This window comes from Sus scrofa, chromosome 14, assembly GCF_054392235.1.
Source record: "Sus scrofa isolate SSC_HxYL_T2T_F1_AM1 chromosome 14, Sscrofa_HxYL_maternal_Yorkshire_Landrace_v2.0, whole genome shotgun sequence".
In the NCBI taxonomy this organism is placed as follows: Eukaryota; Metazoa; Chordata; class Mammalia; order Artiodactyla; family Suidae; genus Sus; species Sus scrofa.
Window position 1 is genome coordinate 61,734,849 of NC_139396.1, and position 21,552 is coordinate 61,756,400.

General features: G+C 42.4%; 1 protein-coding gene and 1 long non-coding RNA gene across 3 annotated transcripts in view; one reads left to right on the top strand and one right to left on the bottom strand.

Moving 5' to 3' along the window:
• Positions 1–14,453, top strand: part of LOC146396603 (uncharacterized) — a 40,083-nt gene extending 25,630 nt beyond the window's left edge. Inside the window, exons 2-4 of one of the 2 annotated variants that reach the window (XR_014826968.1) lie at positions 7,418–7,547; positions 11,152–11,315; positions 13,650–14,453. This is a non-coding gene — a long non-coding RNA (uncharacterized LOC146396603). Of the gene's footprint in view, positions 1–7,417; positions 7,548–11,151; positions 12,220–13,649 lie in introns of those variants that run through there. The other variant, XR_014826967.1, reaches the window with a different exon arrangement.
• On the bottom strand, positions 1,836–19,130 carry COQ5 (coenzyme Q5, methyltransferase). The gene is made up of 7 exons (XM_003483435.5): positions 18,912–19,130; positions 13,744–13,893; positions 11,018–11,239; positions 5,994–6,100; positions 3,313–3,401; positions 2,612–2,723; positions 1,836–2,525 (listed from the first exon to the last, which is right to left on the bottom strand). The coding sequence occupies exons 1-7, from the start codon at positions 19,111–19,113 to the stop codon at positions 2,424–2,426; spliced, it is 984 nt and encodes a 327-aa protein (XP_003483483.3). The 5' UTR covers positions 19,114–19,130; the 3' UTR covers positions 1,836–2,423.
• Between the last annotated feature and the right edge of the window lie 2,422 nt (positions 19,131–21,552).

Sequence of the window (21,552 nt, forward strand, 5' to 3'; positions counted from 1 at the left end):
AGGGTACAAGGGTAAAAAACTGTTTTACTATTTATTATGGCAGTTAAAATGGGAGAATTCTTCCCCTACTTTCTGTAGGAAAAGATGAGGTACTGTGGGATGGGACTGTAATTGGGGTGATTTAGGTTTTGTATTTATATGAACAGATTGAAAATGGTTCCATAACTCATCTTTTTTCTAGCTCCTTTTCCTCTTGTGATCTGGCTATATTTTGTTTGAAGCCCAATAGGTATTTGGCCTCCAAACCTGGTATCAATCTTGATTGTAGTTCTACTTCCAGATAGTCTCAAGCAACAGACCTTAAAGCTGTTTTCAGTCTACAAACAGCTGGACATTGGGAGTTCTAATTTGATCAGGCCCATACCTACTGCCAGGAAGTGACACCTTTTAACTTTTATTTCCTGATTGAAATATAAGAAAACCACATCGCCACTGAGATAGGACTGGGTTGATGGTTTATGAAAATTTTCCAGTGCCTGCTCCTTGTTAATTTCAAAGGCTCCAGCTGGCTGAAAACAAAATGTAAGCTGAAGTTTTTCTAAAGTTTAGCATTTTATCAAATGTTCTTAGGTGCTGTTCTTGAGACAGTTGTATATAGAGAGCTGTATCTGGAAGCTTTTCAATGCCAGGGAACGATCTTGTGAAGGTACATACATGACCCCTACTGTGCTAGAGCAACAGGCAGCATATCTGAAGTCTTTTATTTATTTATTTATTCGTCTTTTTGCTATTTCTTGGGCCGCTCCCGCAGCATATGGAGGTTCCCTGGCTAGTGGTCAAATCGGAGCTGTAGCCACCCACCTACGCCAGAGCCACAGCAACGTGGGATCTGAGCCGTGTCTGCAACCTACACCGCAGCTCACAGCAACGCGGGATTGTTAACCCACTGAGCAAGGCCAGGGACCGAACCCACAACCTCATGATTCCTAGTCGGATTCGTTAACCACTGCGCCACGCCGGGAACTCCTGAAGCCTTTTCAAATAGCTCTGAACTCTGGTAACTGCTGTTAAGCTGCCAGCCAACTCAACATTGATTTCTGTAATTTCTTTTTTTTTTTTTTTTTTTTTTTTGTCTTTTTGCCATTTCTTGGGCTGCTCCCGCGGCATATGGACGTTCCCAGGCTAGGGGTCAAATTGGAGCTGTGCCACCGGCCTACACCAGAGCCACAGCAATGCCGGATCGTCAACCCACTGAGCAAGGGCAGGGATCGAACCCGAAACCTCATGGTTCCTAGTCAGATTCGTTAACCACTGCGCCACGATGGGAACTCCTGATTTCTGTAATTTCTTAGCAAGCCCCATCCCCTACCCGCAAACCTTAAGCTTCATTCACACTGAAAATATTTATGCCCTTATTATTATTTTCTTTTTTAGCCACCCTGCGGCATATGGAGTTCCTGGGCCAGGGATCAAGTTCCAAGCCACAGTTGCGACCTGTGCTGCAGCTGCAGCAATGCCGGATCTTTTAACCCACTGTGCTGGGCTGGGGATTGAACCTGTGTCCTGGCAGTTGCAGAGATGCTGCCACAGACCCCACTGCACCACAGCTGGAACTCCTATGGCCTCATTTTAACATCAAATGGTAGACTGTATTAAGGTGAAAAGAACTCTGCCCAGAGTACTGGAGGGGGTTTGGCTAGATAAATACTTATCAAATTTTTTTTTTCTTTTGCCATAAAACCCTTTCTCTAAATGTTTTCAGCTCTCTTTGTAAGATGTGAAAGCAGGGGTCTGCTGGTGCATTTATTCTTTCAACAAGTGTTTGTCAAATTTTTTTCTTCATGACAGGCTCTAAGGACCTAATAGTGGCTTTTGGTAGAAGAGGACTAAAGGAATGATGATAAAAGTACATTTATTTCAACTGCCCCTTCCCCCAAGAAAAAATGGCAAATACCACGCAAACTGTAAACTCATTTAGTGCTTCAGTGCATAATTTTAGCTATAATCCTTAGCCCTCTAGTTTGGGCCTTGGCATTTGGCCCCAGACTGAGTCCTATGCTGAAAGGTGGACTCAGGTACAGCTAGGAAGTTTTCTGGTTCTAATCCTTATTGGGTTCAAATGATTCATTATCCCTCAGGAAGGCAACACTGGCAGAAAAGCTACAAATACACTTCAAAACTAAATTTTAGTGCTGGTTTTACCTTAATCACATGCTGCACAGTCAAGAAAAATTAGTACGAGTTAAGCAAAAAGTATAGGCCAAATATCTCTGGAAGAAGGACTGAAGCAGCCCCTAAGGAAAACTGCAATAAAATGAGAGGAACTTGCTTCTTTCACTTCAAGATTGGTCACATCAGAACATGAGTTCAAGGCACACAGCCTTCAGAGATGTTCTGCTGCTGGTCTCACTAATCCAGATTATCCTTCAGCTCCAGAGTTTTGATAGGATGTGACTGGTTCATGCTCCAGGATCTCAAAGGAGTTATAGCTTGAAGCCAGAATGAATAGCAACAATGCCTGATGTTAGATTTTCATAAGTCACCTTCTGAAAACCTGCATCTTCTATCATCTCCTTGAACTCCTCCTAAAATATACCAAAAGAATGATAAAGCAAAAATTGCCTGGATTTCAACTGTAGGGGCTTTGTTGTAAGCAATAGAAGCTTTGTACCTGAGATGGGAATTGTCGGATACTCTCTACAAGGTATTGGTAGGACTTCCAGTCTCCTGCAATGACCTCTCCCAGGACAGGAATGACCTGGAAGCTATATACATCATAGAGCCTAAACAAAAAGGCAAAAGATTTAGAACATGACCCTTAAGAAGCAAGAAGGTCTAAGCCTGGGGTCATAAAACTTAAAATACCTACAGGGGTCAGGAAAGTACCTGAAATAAGTGAAGTGGGTCAGGAGCAAGATCAATAGGTAGTAATGAGGGTGTGATGACAGGCACAGTTAGGAAGTACCATAAAAGTGGGGAAGGGCACTTACTACTCAGCTCTGACTATGGCCATGTAGGAACATGAGCTTAACCAGGGTTGCCATGTATCTGATTTCTCAAGTGAAGCTGGAAAACCAGATTTTTACACAAAATTTTCTGATTTTAAACTATAGAACCTAAGTCAATTTCTAAAATACTATGGGTCAAATCAAATACATAATGTGGGCTCCCTTGAGTCTCTGGTTACTGAATTGAAACTCTTTTGGCTGAAGGATGATGTCATTCAGGACTGGCTGACCTCTGAAGTGGCACTGTCCCTCAGGGATTCTGAGCTATGAGGTCTATGTTTATAGCTTACTGGCTATTTTCTATCCATTTTGGGGTGGGAAATCCTTGGCTTGGTGACAAAAACCAAGCCCTGTTAATACCAACCTGGATACGAGGGGGTTGTTCACTTGGCTAAACTCCAAACACAGGAACCGTCCTCCTGGTTTCAGGACCCGATGGGCTTCTTGGAGTGCCTAGGCAAGACAAGAATAATAGGGCAGCCCTCACTCAAATCCCAGAGACTGAAGCGGCATTAGCTTCTGTGGGCATCACAGAAGGTATTTTCCACAGACCCTGTATTCACTCTCAGCTGGGAAGCTGTAACAGCAGAAATAACCCATAGGCTCCTAAATTCTTTAGGCATTCTGCTGCCCATGACTAGAGAAAGTTACTTGGAGTAATTTAAATGGACTCAGACTGGTACAGCCCCCACAGGGGGCAATTTTTGAATTACTTATGAAAATCACAATAGCTATCCTTCTCTGTGATCTAGTAATTTTTTTTCACCATATGGTTTTACTTATATGTGGAACTTAAAAATAAAACAAATGAACAAACATAACTGAAACGAACTCACAGGTCCAGAGAAAAAATATGTGTCACCAGAGGGGAGAAAGGTGGGGAAATGGGCAAAATACAAACGTAACTACAAAATTAAAAAAGTCACGGGGACATAACATACATTGTAGAGAATAGAGTCAATAATATTTTAGTCACTTTATGGTGACTGATGGTAACTAGACATTGTGGTGATCACTTTGTAATGTATAAAAACATTGGGAGTTCCCGATTTGGTGCAAAAGGGTCGGCAGTGTCTCTGCAGTGCCAGGACAGGTTCCGTCCCCTGCCCAGCATAGTGGGTTAAATAATCTGGCATTGTTGCACCTGCAGCATAGGTCACAACTGTGGCTTGGATCTGATCCCTAGCCCAGGAACTCCATATGCTCCACGGTGGCCAAAAAGGAATAAAACATAATAAAACATCAAATCACTACGTTGTACAACTGAAAACGATCTAACAATTCTACTTCAAGGAACCTTACAGAACTGCTTCTGCCATGGGAGTGACATGGATTATTCATTATAGCATGGTTTGAACAGCATAAGATTAAAAACACTTTAACCATTAAATGAGACTGTCTAACTAATGAATATATATATAAATGGAATCTATGCAGCTATTAAAAAAAGGAAGAGCTGGTGTTCTTTATGTGCTGACTTGGAAAAGCCTTCAGGGAGTGTGTGTGTGTATACAGTGGCAACTCCTCCAGGGTGTGTTTTTAAGGAAAAAAAAAGCAATGGGCAAAATGTTTCATAAAGAGTTCCAGGAGTTCCCATCGTGGCTCAGTGGTTAATAAACCTGGCTAGTATCCATGAGGATGCGGATTTGATTTCCGCCCTCGATCAGTGGGTTAAGGATCTAGCACTGCCGTGTACCGTGGTATAGGTCACAGATGTGGCTTGGATCCTGTGTTGCTGTGGTTGTGACATAGGCTGGCAGCTGTAGCTCTGATGTGACACCTAACCTGGGAACCTCCATATGTCCTTGGGTGTAGCCCTAAAAAGCAAAGCAAAAATAAATAAATAAATAAATAAATAGTTCTTTTGTGGTGTAGTGGGTTAAGGATCTGGTGTTGTCACTGAAGTAGCTTGGGTCCTTGCTGTGGTGTGGGTCCGATTCCAGGCCCAGGAAGTCCCCCATGCCACAGGTGTGGACCAAAAAAAAAAAAAAAAAAACAGTTAAAAAAAATTAAAGACAATAAGGATTTCCCATCATGGTTCAGTGTGTTAAGAACTCAACTAGTATCCATGAGGATGTGGGTTTGCTCAGTGGGTTAAGGACCTGGGTATTGCTGCAAGCTGTGGTGCAGGTCACAGATGTGGTTCAGATCTGGCGTTGCTGTGGCTGTGGTGTAGGCTGGCAGCTGCAGCTCCAATTTCACCCTTAGCCTGGGAACTTCCACATGCCATAGGGTATACACTAAAAAGAAAAGAAAAATAAAGAAAGAAAATAAATATACCTAATTAGCACAAAACATTTTTGCAAAGATACATTAAGAAATCAGTGACTGTCTGCAGGAGGTGCAGGCACTGAATGGTTGGTACACAAGGGTGAAGACTTTTACTGAAGTATCTTCTTAAACTTTGAATCTATGAAAAAAAATTTTTTTTAATTTAACAGGAAAAATAAACTGGCTATAGACAATGGGACAGGTCATAAAAATGAAGTTTAAGCACACCACAAAGGATGTCCCATATCCAGATAACTAGAGTCACATCACAGAAATGAAACTGGGTGCCCTGCTCATCATCTTTGAATGTTTGGATGAATGCTAAAATAAAGAGCTGCATCAGATTAAGAGCTGAACATTCCCTTCTTCCTATAGAGGAACCATGAATTTAGCTACCTTCTGCCAAAACTGGGCTTAAGTGCCTTTTTCTGTGTCAGCCTTAGAAATGCCTCTGATCTGCAAATTCACATAGATGACTTCACAAGTGACAAGCAGCAGATGAGATGACAGAGCAAGACTAACAGTCTCCAAGATGTAAATACCAATCCAAGCAACAAAGGCTTCTACGGGGGTCTACTCTGTGTTTCTGGCTTTTTCAATTTTGTGAGCAAGAAAACCGGCAACTTAAAGTATCGATAAAGACCTCTAAGCCCAAAACATTCAACTCAGGAGCTGGGCCCAGAGAAGACTCTCTCCCTCTTTGTTCACTGACTCAGCCACTCCAGGAGAACTAATACCCTGAGTTGAGGAAGCTGAGGATGCAGCCACCCGTACCCGATCAATGTGTGTGACATTCCGGATCCCAAAGGCAATGGTGTAAACATCAAACTTGTCATCATCAAAGGGTAGCTCTTCAGCATCTCCCAATACCCAATCAAGTCCTGAAAGAGAAAAGCAGTTCTGGTCTCAGTCTGGGTGGCTGTCTCCTCTGCACCCAATGAACTGTCAAACCTAAAAAGGGGGTCATAAGAGCCCCTGCATTTGTAGTCAGCTGGACAGAAGTATGAGTAAGCCGGGCCACCCTGTTTGTGGCTGGCTTGTGAAGTGGGGGGAGTCTTATGGCAATAAGCCCTGAAACCCGTGGAATCTGATGCCAACTCTGGATAATTAGCATAAGAACTGAATTGCTGGGACACCTGGTCAGTGTCAGAGAATCGGAGAACTGTTTGGTGCTGGGAGAACATCACATGTGTGTTATCTGGTGTCAGAAAACACATACCTGCCTTCTCAAGTGGATTCCTGGCCACTGTTTTCATGGCCTCCTCCAGTCCTGAGAATTTGAAGCTGGGGTCCTTGAAGTTTAGCAGGAAGTCCCTCTGAGGCTCTCAGAGTAGACCCTGGTTACTTAGTTATGCTTTATCCTCAAGCGATTTTTATCCAACTAAGTGTTTTGTGTAGAGCACGATGGTTAAGAGCCCAGGTCCTGGGGTTGCCTATGTTCTAATTCCCCATTTGTTAGCTAAATAATGGTTTTTTTTTTTTTTGGCCACGCCCAAGGCATACAGAGGTTCCTGGGTCAGGGATCAAACCTGCACCACAGCAGTAACCAGAGCCACAGCAGTAACCAGAGCCACAGCAGTGACAATAGCAAATCCTTAATCCACCAGACCACAAGGGAACTCCTAGCTATATAATCTTGAATAAATTATTTTGCCTCAGTTTCCTAGTCTGCAAAATGGACTTAATAATAGTACTTCATTCAGAAGGTCATTGGAAATATTCTAAGTACATAATTTAGCATAGTTCTACTGGAATAATAGAGAAGCAGTGTCTTGACCCCAAATCTGGTTATGAATTCAGAAAACATCCAAGAGAGCCCCCTATCAGGATAGCTATATCCTCTGATGATTTTTTTTTCTTTAATTCAATAAACTTTATTATATTTATAGTTGAACAACCACCATCACAACCTAATTCTAGAACATTTCTATCCCAATCCTCTGAGGATTCTGATTCAGCTTTAATATTATTAAAGATGAATGAAAATAATCCTCCTGGAAAGTACGCTTAAAAATAAGCATACCCTGGAATTCTCTTGTGGCACAGTGGTTTTAGGATATGGCATTGTCACTGCAGCAGCTTGGGTTACTGCTATGGCACAGGTTTCATCCATGGTCAAGAAACTTCTATATGCCATGAATGCAGCCCCCCCTCCCAAAAAAAAAGCATACTCTTTGACCCAGCTATTTCATTTTTAGGAGGAGGACATCAATGACAACATGATTCCTCAAAGCTACGGCTTACTAAGCACACAATGGCAAGGTCTGTCTTCTCACATCCTCATACCAACTCCATGAGACAGCTGTTACAATCATCTTCATGTTTCAGGTAAGCAAAACTGAGTATCAGAAAGGCGACTGCAGCTTGCCCAAGGTCACATTTTTGGCCATACCTGTGGCATACAGAAGTTTCTGGGTCAGGGATTGAGCCTGTGCCGCAGCTATGATCCAAGTCACAGCAACAACAATGCTGGATCCTTAACCCACAGAGCCACCAGGGAATTCCCCAGACCTATGTTCTTAGAGGTTATGGTATAGTACCTCCTTATTATTTTCTCCATTTTACAGATAAGGTAATTGAAATTCAGAGAGTTTAAACACTTGTCCAGCTTTTATACAGTCAGTAAAAAAAAAAAAATTAATGAATGCATGCCAAAATTCATAAAATAAAGATGTCACAATGTAGTGCTACATGCAAAAACATTAGAAAAAGTGAAAGGTTATGTAAACTGGTTATGTGAATCATGAAACATCCAAATGAGGAAATGTTGTGAAAAATAATAATTTTAAGGAATTTTTAATAACATGGAAGAACCTCACAATACAATGTTGAATTAACGCAGTATACTTAATTATATATACAGGATGTTCTCAATTTTTTTTCTTTTCTTTTTTTTGTCTTTTTGCCTTCTCTAGGGCCGCTCCCACGGCATATGGAGGTTCCCAGGCTAGGGGTCGAATCGGAGCTGTAGTTGTCAGCCTACACCACAGCCACAGTAACGCGGGATCTGAGCCACGTCTGCGACCTATACCACAGCTCATGGCAACGCCGGATCGTTAACCCACTGAGCAAGGGCAGGGATCGAACCCACAACCTCATGGTTCCTAGTCGCATTTGTTAACCACTGCGCCACGACGGGAACTCCTATATCACTTTTATAACCCATCAAAAAATCTTCTTAAGGTTCCTGGTCTCCAAGCTTCCATTTGGGAAGGAAGTGTTACACATGAAAATGTAAGTGAACACATTAACAGCACTACACACAAAATACCCTTACATTAACTTTTATAATTACTAAACAGTTTCTAAAAAACAAAACGAAACAAAAAATTTGGAGTTCCCGTTGTGGTGCACCAGAAACGAATCTGACTAGGAACCATGAGGTTATGGGTTCGATCCCTGGCCTCATTCAATGGGTTGAGGATCCGGTGTTGCCATGAGCTGTGGCATAGGTCACGGACGTGGCTTGGATCCAGAGTTGCTGTGGCTGTGGCACAGGCCGGCTGCTATAGCTCTGTCTGGACCCCTAGCCTGGGAACCTTCATATGCCTCGGGCGTCCCCTAAAAAGACAAAAGACAAAAAAAAAAAAAAAACCCACAATTTCTAGGCTCCTCCTACTTAGTTTCAACTTTTTTGCATGATATTTTTTGCAAAGGCATTAATATTGGAGATTGATAAAGCAAGGAGAGAGATTAAAAAAACAAAACTGTACTATATAGCACTTAATGAATCCTCTGAAGGTGGAATTGTTTTCGCTCTTAGAAGAACTCGAAGGTCAAGCTATGCTATGGAAGGGTGATTCCAGACGTGGAACATTACTTATCATTTCCACCTTTGTTCTCCATTCTTTATAGCTAAACACCAGAGAGAAGGGAAACACGTTTCTCAGTAGGAGTAAGGAAACACAGTCCCTTTGTCTAGAAACACTAGTGACTGTGGGCCTTCTGATCAGTGATGATGGTTAACAAAAGAGCCCTTCATATGGAGGACCAAGTGGGCTGCAGTACGTCTAGGCTGCTTGTTCTGGGGGTGGGAGGAGGCCAAGGAAGAATTGAGCTAAAATAACCTGAGACTCTCGGTGGTAGGAGGAGAGAAATGCTGATTTTTGACCCCGAGGGACCTGGTTTTCTTTGTTGTGTATCACTGCTTCTGGCAGGAGCTGCCTGCAGTGCTTGGCCAGCATGGAAGAGGGCAGTGCAGTGGCTTTCTAACTGAGGGCAAAAATCTTCCACTGGCTGCTGCGAGTGCTCTGCCAAGGAAGTTTGAGGACGACTATTTATGGGTCTTTCTTCAACTGCATCAGTTGGGGCATTTGAGAAACTGATGTTGAGCTAAAGGTACGAGTGCAAAAAGCCTTTTTTGGAGGAGTATGGGGGATTAGGAGAGATACCTGGGAAAGATAAAAAGAAGAGCAAACAAGATTGAGTGGGAAAAGCATAGACATTGATGTAGATCTGATGAAGCCTCGGTCTACCTGAGAGGGAGCTCTGGAGCAAAGACTGCCTATGAAAAGTGTCCCAAGTGGAAATGTCCAGGCCCCACTAGCCCCACAGTGCTCAGCCATTGGCTCAAGGCTACCAGGAGAGGGCCTGGTTCGAAAGCTGAGGCAGAGCTTAGTTCTGGCACGGGGATAATTTGGCACTAGGAGGAGTTCCCGTTGTGGCTCAGTGGTTAACGAACCCGACTAGTATCCATGAGGATGTGGGTTTGATCCTTGGCTTCGCTCAGTGAGTTGAGGATGTGGTGTTGCTGTGAGCTGTGATGTAGGTCACAGACACAGATGCGATCTGGCATGGCTATGGCTCTCGGCTACAGCTCCGATTAGACCCCTAGCCTGGGAACTTCCATATGCCACAGGTGAAGCCCTAAAAAAGCAAAAAAAACTAGGGTACTGGGGTCACTGGGGAGCTGCTGGGAATTAAAGCCAAACTTCTGTCTCAGGGAGTTCCCCTTGTGGCTCAGTGGGTTATGAACCCGACTGGTATCCATAGGATGAGGTTCAATCCCTGGCCTCACTCAGTGGGTTAAGGATCCAGCATTGCAGGTAAGGCTCAAATCTGGCATTGCCCTGGCTGTGGTGTAGTCTGGCTGCTGCAGCTCTGATTTTACCCCTAGCCTGGAAACCTCTGTATGCAGCAGTTGTGGCCCTAAAAAGCAAAGCAAAACAAAACAAGACAAAAACACTAATTTCTGTCTCAGGGTTCAAGAGCTCAAATTCAGGATCTGCCATTTAAATTGTGTTACTTGGAGTTCCCGTCGTGGCGCAGTGGTTAACGAATCCGACTAGGAACCATGAGGTTGCGGGTTCGGTCCCTGCCCTTGCTCAGTGGGTTAACGATCCGGCGTTGCCGTGAGCTGTGGTGTAGGTTGCAGACGCGGCTCGGATCCCACGTTGCTGTGGCTCTGGCGTAGGCCGGTGGCTACAGCTCCGATTCAACCCCTAGCCTGGGAACCTCCATATGCCGCGGGAGCGGCCCAAGAAATAGCAACAATAACAACAACAACAAAAAAAAAAAAAAAAAAAAAAAAAAAAAAAAAAAAAAAAAAAATAAATTGTGTTACTTAAGATGCTTAACTTCTCTGGGTTCTGGTTATCTCCCCTGTCACACCTAACACCTTGGGTTGCTGAGATAACATATGTAACAGCATACACACTGGACTCAACCACACAAATTCTCTTCAATGCCTACCTATGAGTTTTTGAAACCTGGAAATAAAGCACTTTGGCACTGTTCATATTCCATCTTACTTTGTAAGCACAAACATCTCCTCCAGGTCCACTTTCTGTAGGACTTACCAGCTTTGTATCCCTGGGCACAGGCTTTCCGTCTTCCAATCTTTAGCATCTCCCTGTTGATGTCACAGATCATGACGTGAGAACCACCCAAGGAATCCTCTTCATTCTGGTACTTTTTGGCAATTTCTTCCCAGGATAAATTTTGTTGGGCCCTTAACTGCCTCTTCTGCTTTCTCTGATGCTGCGCCTGAACATAATTAAGGAAACGGAATGCGATGTCACCTGTGGGAAGCCACCGGGAGGAAAGATCAAACACAAACAAAATCAGCATTTCTTAAACCCAAAAGAAGAAACAAAGGTACAGGGATTGAGGAATGTGTGAAAACTGAAGTTTATATATTTATCTCTACAGTAACTTTTTTTTTTAACAGCAAATTTTTAACTTCTAATATTTTTTTTAAAACTTCAAAAAAATTGCATAGAGGAGTTCCTGTCGTGGCACAGTGGTTAACGAATCCAGACTAGGAACCATGGGGTTGCGGGTTTGATCCCTGGCCTTGCTCAATGGGTTAACGATCCAGCGTTGCCATGAGCTGTGGTGTAGGTTGCAGAAGTGGCTTGGATCTGATGTTGCTGTGGCTGTACTGTAGGCCGGCAGCTATAGCTCCGATTCAACCCCTAGTCTAGGAACCTCCATATGCTGCAGGTACAGCCCTAGAAAGCAAAAAAATAAAAAATATTTTTCCTGAAAGTAACATGACAATACAGTCACCAGCAACAACTTCCTGCCCCACCACTTCCCACTTCCCACAGACCATCTTTCCCAACTCTTATAGCTATTTCTCCTATTGGCAGCTATTTCTTAACTCACCAAATTTATTTATTTATTTAATTTATTTATTTATGTAATTATGGCTGCACCATGCTGCATATGGAAGTTTCCATGCCACAGCAGCAACAATGCTGGATCCTTAACTGGCTAAGCCATGAGGGAACTCCTTAACGCACCAAATTTATAATAATATCCTGCCCACCTCTGCTTGCCTCTATCCTCCTAGTATATTTATATCACTTTTCATAGTTTTTGACAGACACCTTTGTAATCTAGAGTAATAAGCTAAACAATATTTTTACTTCTTTTTAAAATATTTGTATTTTTTTACTGAAGTGTAATTCATTTATATTGTTTCTGGTGTATAGCAAAATGACAGTTCTTTTTCAGATTCTTTTCCATTATAGGTTATTAAAAGATATTGAATATAGTTTCTTTTGCTATATTGTAGGTCCTTGTTCATCTATTTTATATATAGTAGTGTGTGGATCTCTTAATCCGAAATTCCACATTTATTCTCCCTCCCCAATATTTCATTTTTTATTCCATCTACTACAGACAGTATCTCTTGACTCCTTTCAACCTTCTATCATATATATTTTTACTCTGTCAAGCCTGATAACATTTTATTTGTTCTATAGCTAACTAGAACCAAATCTTCTATGCTTTGTTGATGATTTGAGTCTAGAAGCTAAAATCAAAAGTGTTTACATTATTCTTTTTTTTTTTTTTTTTTTTTTTTTTTTTGTCTTTTTAGGGCCATACCTGTGACATATGGAGGTTCCCAGGCTAGGGGTCAAATCGAAGCTGCATCTCAGCATGCTCCCAAGACGATAATGATCCCATTGCGCCACAGCGGAAATGCCGTAGGATTACTTTTTTTTTTTTTAATCTTTTTAGGGCTGCACCCATAGCACATGGAGGTTCCCAGGCTAGGGGTCAAATTGGAGCTGTAGCCGCTGGCCTACACCACAGCCACAGCAACCAGATCAGAGCTGTGTCTACGACCTACACCACAGCTCACAGCAATGCCAGATCCTTAACCCACTGAGTAAGGATTGAACCTGTGTCCTCATGGATACTAGTCAGATTTATTTCTGCTGAGCCATATGGGAACTCCAGGATTACTTTTTAAGTGCATTTTTTAAATGGGCAGTTGCCAGCATGTGGTAATACTACTGGCTGGGATACACTGGAGATGAATACAGCTCTGACTGAACCCTTTCTGTAGCCATCTCTCTGTGCAAGTTTGGTTTCTTTAGATGTCTAGAATTGGAAGTGTGGGATCCTAGACTGTGAACACTTTAGGTTTTGACAGATTCTCTAAATTGTCCTCCACTTTGCTGCTGTTTGTGCTTCCTCTGGGGAGAGGACCACACCAACGAAGCCACACATAAACATGTTTCAAATATGGACATTATTCTACTTTAATTTATTATTATACATTATTATATAGAATAGATTATCACATAATTACTTTATTATACATTATGACATTTTTCTCTCCAAATGCCCAGTGTGTACCAGGTAACAAAGGACCATCCATAAGCAAGGAGCTTTTGATATCTGATATGACAGTGAATTAGGCAGAAAAGGCTGCCTAAAAAGCTTATATATTGTATGATAACCCCCCAACACATACCTGCCAAAGAAAAAGGTAAACTGGTCTGGCTAAAAGTTAAACGGAAGGTAAAACAGTTGTTTAGGTGGGGAAATGCCACTGGAATAAACTGGCCTTTTTATTTTGTAATCCTTTGAATTTAGAAAAGTGAACAGCACAAAGTGCTTTTGACTGACATTCAGTTAAAATGATAGCAACCCTTTCTTAGAAATGTACTGATTTTCAATTATCATCTTCAGCCTAATGGCAGGTGAAATAGTTCATTCCAACGAGAGACACTAATTTTTATAAAAGGTACTCAGTGGCACCTAAGGATACCAAATTGGACATTACCTGTGCCTCCAGCAACATCGAGCAGCTGGGTGCCAGGAAACGGGTGCATCTTCCAGAGCAGCAAATCCTTCCAAAGACGATGGATACCAAGACTCATCATATCGTTCATCACATCATACTTCTTGGCCACACTTTCAAACACCTGATAGACTTGACATGAGAGAAATAAAACATGATGTATTAACCTGGAAAAATCCTAAATGAAAGCTCCCCACTCTCCATGAAATTAACTGTGTAAGGTGGAGCCAAACCATGATGCTTGATGCCTAAATCTACACCTTAACATTACTTCTTTTGTTGTTGTTTTTGCCACGCATGTGGAAGTTTCTGGGCCAGGAATTGAACCTGCGCCACAGCAGTGACACAAGCTGCTGCAGCAATAATGCTGCTGCAGTGACAACTCCAGATTCTTAACCTGCTGTGCCACAACAGAACTCCAATGCTACCTCTTTTCAAAGAGGCTTAAATTACTTCACATAAGAAAACCACCTCGGAGTTCCCGTTATGGCTCAGTGGTTAACAAATCTGACTAGGAACCATGAGGTTTCAGATCGATCCCTGGCCTTGCTCAGCGAGTTAAGGATCCCGCCTTGCTGTGGCTCTGGCGTAGGTCGGCAGCTGTAGCTCCAATTCGACCCCTAGCCTGGGAACCTCCATATGCTGCGGGAGCAGCTCTAGAAAAGGCAAAAAGACAAAAAAAAAAAGAAAAAGGAAACAACCTCTTGGAGTTCCCATCATGGCCCAGCAGAAACGAATCCGACTAGGAACCATGAGATTATGAGTTCGATCCCTGGCCTCCATCAGTGGCTTAAGGATCTGGTGTTGCCGTGAGCTGTGGTGCAAGTCACAGACGCAGCTCAGATCCTGCGTTGCTGTGGCTGTGGTGTAGGCCGGTAGCTGTAGCTCTGATTTGCCCCCAGTCTGGGAGCCTCCATATTCCACAGGTATGGCCCTAAAAAGCCAAAAAAAAAAAAAAAAAAAAAAAAGAGACAACAAAGTACATTTGAAAGATGTGACAAATGAATGGGAAAACCTGAGTTCATTTCTGCCTGCATCACTGAGAAAAATCTCAGGTACAACTTGGTGGGGAGATGGATGGCCCTGTGAATCAGAATCAGGGCCAAGTCATACTGTAGAGGTACCTCATGAATCTCCTCCACAGGACTGAGGCAGAATGTGGATCTGGGCTAGCTGGAGAGAGAAGGAATTTATTATCCAAGACACTTTAAAGCACAGGCTACATTTAATTTCTTTGTACCTCCATATCTGCCCATAAGATGAGAATATCAGTGCCAACCCCCTACCTGCCTGCCATAAGGCTGAATTAGGTAATGAAGGGGAGAAAACTTGGAGTTCCTCAATGATATGTGCTACTTACATCCTAAATATTACTATCTTCTGCTGAGTCAGCAAATACAGGACTCCCTCGCCACCCCCGCCTTTTACCTCAATCTTGAATGCCTATTCTCAACCCTGGGATCCTAAAAGCTTGCTTTTTGCTTTTGAACATCTTTTAAGAGGGATACTAGGGTTCAACTCACTGAGTATAAGCCCTTCTTGCTTTTCATGGTTCTCATACACAAGAATTTGAGTTACTATGGTTTAAATAACGGTAGTTTCTAGCAATATCATTCAAATACAACAGTATATTATCTGTGAGTAACTTTGTAAAGTTCAAATTTTGCTGATTTTTTAGTCCACAAATCACTTTGTACACAAGAGATAATGCATCATGATCAGAATCCAATCATGTCACTTTCAGTTTGTAGGTGGTTGGTCACTATACATCAGTTATTTTGTTCACACGCAGATAGCAAAGCAAGTAGTTGTTTTACCTCCTTATTTTTCAGTTGTAAATCCTTATGAAATTGGCCAATGAAAATGAAAGTGCAACAAATAATGAAAAGTAATAATGCTGGAAGTGAAATTTGAATAGAATGTCAATAGAGTTATGGGAGAAACATGACCAGGGCAATATGGATACTGCTGCCATTTGAGTCTTGGTTTTTTTTTTTTTTTGCTTTTTAGGGCTATGCCCGTGGCATATGGTAGTTCCCAGGTGAGAGATTTTAGATATGCAGCCAGAGGAACTTTGGGAAGTTGAACTTATGGATGTAAATGAGAAGGTGGTTGTGATGAAAAGGTTTAAGATGACCCACAGGAAATGATGCCAGCCAAAAAGTTCACATTAAAGGAGGAATTCTTGGAGATAGTTCATGCAGTTAAAAGTGAAAGGATAAAATATTAGAAGCTGATTTTTTTTTTTGTCTTTTCTTGGGCTGCTCCTGCGGCACATGGAGGTTCCCAGGCCAGGGGTCTAATAGGGGCTGTAGCCGCCGGCCTACACCACAGCTGCAGCAACACAGGATCTGAGCTGTGTCTGTGACTTATACCACAGGTCACAGCAACGCTGGATCCTTAACCCACTGATTGAGGACAGGGATCAAACCCACAACCTCACAGTTCCTAGTCGGATTCATTAACCACTGAGCCACGACGGGAACTCCTAGAAGCTGGTCGAAAGGTAGAATGGAGTATGGCAATTTGCCAAGCCATGGAGCCAGTGTTTACTCCCTATTGTAAATTATATGATGAAAAAGTAGCAAACAGTGTTTAAAACTACTGGTGGTAATTTTTTTACAAAGGAACAAAACAATTAATTTAAACCTCAATCTCTTTAATTTTTAATTAGAATTTTAATTTAATTAAAAAGTTTAAACTTAAAAATTCAAACTGTATTAAATCTAATTTTAAATTAGTGTGCTAATATGAATTTTACTATTTTTCCATTTCCTTATAAATTTATAACTGACAGTAAGAGAGTTTTTGTACAACTCTTCTTCTGTTTTTTTTTTTTTTTTTTTTGGCTTTTTGCTATTTCTTTGGGCCGCTTCTGCGTTTTTTTTTTTTTTTTTTTTTGGCTTTTTGCTATTTCTTTGGGCCGCTTCTGCGGCATATGGAGGTTCCCAGGCTAGGGGTTGAATCGGAGCTATAGCTGCCGGTCTACGCCAGAGCCACAGCAACTCGGGATCCGAGCCACGTCTGCAACCTACACCACAGCTCACAGCAACGCCGGATGGTTAACCCACTGAGCAAGGGCAGGGACCGAACCCACAACCTCATGGTTCCTAGTTGGATTCGTTAACCACTGCGCCACGACGGGAACTCCCTCTTCTTCTGTTTTTAATGGCCACACCCACGGCATATGGAGGTTCCTGGGCCAGGGATTGAATCTCAGCTGCAGTTGTGACCTATGCCCTATCCTATGCAACCAGTCCAGCAACGCCGGATCCCTTAACCCACTGCGTAGGGCAGGGGATGGAATGCATGCTTTTGCAGCAACCTAAGTTGGTGCAATTGGATTCTTAACCCACTGCGCTGGGGCAGAAACTCCCTAATGTAAAATATTTTAAAAGGTTTCAGGGCCTCAATAAAGGTTCACTATCATTTAATTTTTTTATTTTCTTATTATTTTTTTCCTTTTTAGGCCCACACCCAAGGCATATGAAGGCTAGGGGTCAAATCAGAGCTGTAGAATCGTTTGGGACCTGCACCACAGCCACAGCAAGAACATCCCTGACACACTGAACGAGGCCAGGGATCGAATCCACATCCTCATGGATATTAGTCAGATTTCTTTCCGCTGCGCCACAATGGGAACTCCAGTTTACTATCATTTTATTTAGTTCAATTTATTTCACTCTACAATCAGTTATAAATCTCCTAATGTACATGAAGCACTGTTCTAGCTTTCTGGGGATTCACAGTGAAATGTTAATTTAAATTCAATGTTTAGAACTATGTATTTAGTAAGGTTGAGGTGACAAGTAATACAGTGTAATAGTCATTAAGAGAATGGGAAATTCCACTGTGGCTCTTTCTCTTATTTCCTGGTTGACTATAAGCCAAGTGAAGGAACCTCAGAACCTCACCTTATCCACATGTAATAATGGGCATAATACCTTCCCCCTCTTACAAAGGGTATAGCTGGTGTTTTATTTTTCTCTCTTTAGGGCTGCACCCTCAGCATGTGGAAGTTCCCAGACTAGGGGTTGAATCAGAGCTGCAGCTGTCAGCCAATGCCACAGTCACTCCAGATAAAGCTGCATCTGCAATCTAAGCAGCAATTTGTGGCAAGGCCGAATCCTTAACCTACTGAGAAAGACCAGGGATAGAACCCACATCCTCATGGATACTAGTTGGGTTCTTAACCCACTGAGCCACAACAGGAACTCCACAGTTGGCATTTTAAAACAGTTCTTTTCCTTTCCCACGCCTGTGCCACAGTGCTGGACATGAAGGAACTGCTCAAAAATATCTAACGTTTATTGAGCAATTACGAAGTGCCAGGCATTGCTGAAAATTCTTTAGTGCATGAAGTAATCTAATCTTCACAAGAACTCTATGAAAAAATTACTATTGTTCCTACCTGTCAAATTTGGGAGTTGAGACATAGAAAATAGGTTTCTTTCTTTCTATAAAAAAATGGCCTATCCCTTTAGCAAGAGTTTAAGAATGTGGCCTCTGTAGTCAGTCCAAACTGGGTTGGAATACTAGTTCCACCACCTACTAGATATGCTAAATTGGGTTCTTTTTTTTTCGTCTTTTCTAGGGCTGCACCTGCCACATATGAGGTTCCCAAGCTAGGGGTTGAATCGGAGCTGTAGCCACTGGCCACAGCCACGCCGAATCCCAGCCGTGTCTGCAACCTACACCACAGTTGATGGCAACGCCGTATCCTTAACCCACTGAGCGAGGCCAGGGGTCGAACCCGAAACCTCATGGTTCCTAGTTGGATTCGTTAACCACTGAGCCACGATGGGAACTCCAGAGCAAGTTTTTGTTTAATCTTTTCAAATTTCAATTTCCTCATGTGTAACATGCAATAACAATGCCGACCATCGGAAGCAGAAATGAGGATTGTTAATAATGTCTGCACAATGCCTGGCACATAAACGCTCAACTGATGGGATTTCAAGAGAACTACTCTGCTTAAAAAGAGGAGGCGTCAAAGTTTGGCGGTCAGGCGGGGGGTACTCCTTGGAGGTCAGGACTGCATAAGCTACAGTATCGGAGCTAAAAGGACGTTAAGTTAACCCTTAGTTTGGGCAAAAGAAACCAGATTGCAGACAATCAGAGCCCCCGATCCGCCCTCTCAACCCTTTCACCTTTGCCCCCCTTTTCCTCTTCCGACACAGTCTCAAACCCGAAGTGCGTTTCCGTTGCCCGCTTCTCTTGGGAGAGAGGCCGTGCACCCAGCGGGCTCCTGGGCCACGAGCTACGAAGCCCAGGAATTCTGCAGCCCGGCATCACCCGCGACAATCGACAGCAGCAGAAGCTCCATAGAGCCCAGCTTCTGGGGGCCGCCATCTTGCAGTCGAGTGACCGCCGCCAGACAGCACGTCGCGTTGCTTCATTCGATGGGTGACGGCGGCCGGCCGGAGACATTATTAGCTGAACGCGTCCCGAAACCTGATATTAAGCTGCAGGATCTCTGGGATCCAGAGGACATTAAGTCTTTGAGTACCCGAAAACCCTTTTCCTCTTTTTCCCCAAATTGAATATAGAATTCACCAGGAATGAGCAGAACTTAGGGAAAACCCCCATCACCTCACAGAGGCCATAACTCTGAATCTTGCCAACCTGTGGTACTTGCTCTCAAGATACCGAGTAACTCTTGTTTTCTGGTGCAGAAGTGTGCAAACAGAGGTAACAGTGTGGTGAAAGGCTAAGATTACAGGGTTTATTTTCGAAATCTTTGGTGTGCATAAGAATCACCTGTTTTGATCTTTAAAGTGCCAATACCTGGGTCCAAAATACCAGAGATTTTGAATCCGTAAATCTGGTATGGATAGTGGGAGTCTGTTTGACCAAATTTCTCTGATGATTTCTGTGTGAGGGATTTGCAGTCCAATCTTGAGAAATATATGCTAGACTACTCTGAATAATACACAGGAAAGACTGTTCTTTGGTCTTTGAATTTTACGAACATATGAAGTTCATTAAATGGGAAGGAAAGCTCTGGTATATAGTCTAAGTCACAACCAAACGCCAGGCAGGTTCCCTCTCCTGCTATCACAAAACTACATTTCTAGCTCTAACTGGCCTAGCATGAATGTTTTACTTCAACCCTACATTTTCTTTTTCTCTTATATGGAAAGGGTAATGTAGACCATCTTTCCCAAAAGAGGATGGAGGTGGTGTTTTACTTGGATTCCTGTACTTTTCTGCTTTAATTCTCTTTAAATGTATGTTTTCTGTAAATGTTTCACAAGGAAAAAGCGCTAAGGACCCTAAGGGACCATTTCGAAAATGAAAAATCTCTACTTGGTTTAATGAAGCCTGACAGATGGACACCTGCTGCTTGCGTTTGGAAGAACTGCACTGAGATTTCTCTCTTTCCCCTTTCTTTTATTTTTAAAAGTAATAGAAGGGGGAGTTCCCATTGTGGCTCAGCAGAAACAAACCTGACTAGTATCCAAGAGGATGCAGGTTCAATTCCTAGCCTTGCTCAGTGGGTTAAGGATCCGGATGGAGTTGGTGCCGTGAGTTTCTATGCAGGTCACAGACACAGCTGGGATCCCTAGTGACAGTGGCTGTGGGTAGGCTGGCAGCTACAGCTCCATTTCGACCCCTAGCCTGGGAACTTCCATATGCCACTGATACGGTCCTAAAAAGCAAAAAAAAAAAAAAAAAAGTGTTCTTTCTCTCTCTTTTTTTGCTGCCCTTCAGCTTATGGAGGTCCTGGGCGAGGGATCAGACACAGTTTTGTTTTGTTTTTTTAATAATGATTTTTATTTTTTCCATTATAGCTGGTTTACAGTGTTCTGTCAGTTTTCTACCGTTCAGCAAGGTGACCAAGTTACACATACCTATATACATTCTTTTTTCTCACATTATCTTGCTCCATCATAAGTGAGTAGATTTTTTTTTTTTTTCCAGTGCTGCACATGCATATGGAAGTTCCCAGACTAGGGGTCCAATCTGAGCTGCAGCTGCCGGCCTACCCACTGTCACAGCAATGTGGGATCCCAGCTGGGTCTGTGACCTACACCACAGCTCACGGCCACCCCAGAATCTTAACCTACTGATCCAGGCCAGAGATCCAACCTGCATCCTCATGGATACTCGTCAGGTTCCTTTCACTGAGCCACAGCGGGAACTCCCACAGTCTTCCATTAATGTATTTTGGAATTCCTTGTTCTCAGCACAGTGTCTGGCATATAATATGTTTCTAACTGGCTAAGGTTAGCCTTATTTATTGTTATACTTATGAGAATATTTGTACATCTTTTTTACGGTGTGTTTCTTTGATCCTTTGACTTTCAAGCTACCACGGTTGTTTTCAAAGTACAGACGGGTATCTAAAATACATAAAATGATTTCTAAAATAAATATGTGATTTTCTAAGCTTCAAGTGTCCATATCTGTAAAATGGAGAACTGCTTATTTGGGGGGTTGACCCCTGGCCCCAGGAACTTCCGCATGCCCCAGGTGTGGCTAAAGAAAATTTTTTTGTTGTTAATGTGAGGATAAATAAACTGCACAGAGCAGTGTCTGCTAATGGTAAGCACTCAAGTATATCTATAATTATTACCAGTTATTACCAATAAAGTGAAATATTAACAATGATTTATATTAATAAAAGACAACAATGAAATTAAGTAATTGTATGAGGAAGTGCTGTGGAGTGATATTAAATGTAATGTATTGTCATTATTGTCACTATTATCATTATCAGGAGATTGAATAAGCCATAAATAAATTGATATTAAATCTAGGATAAGAACTATGAATTAACAATTATTC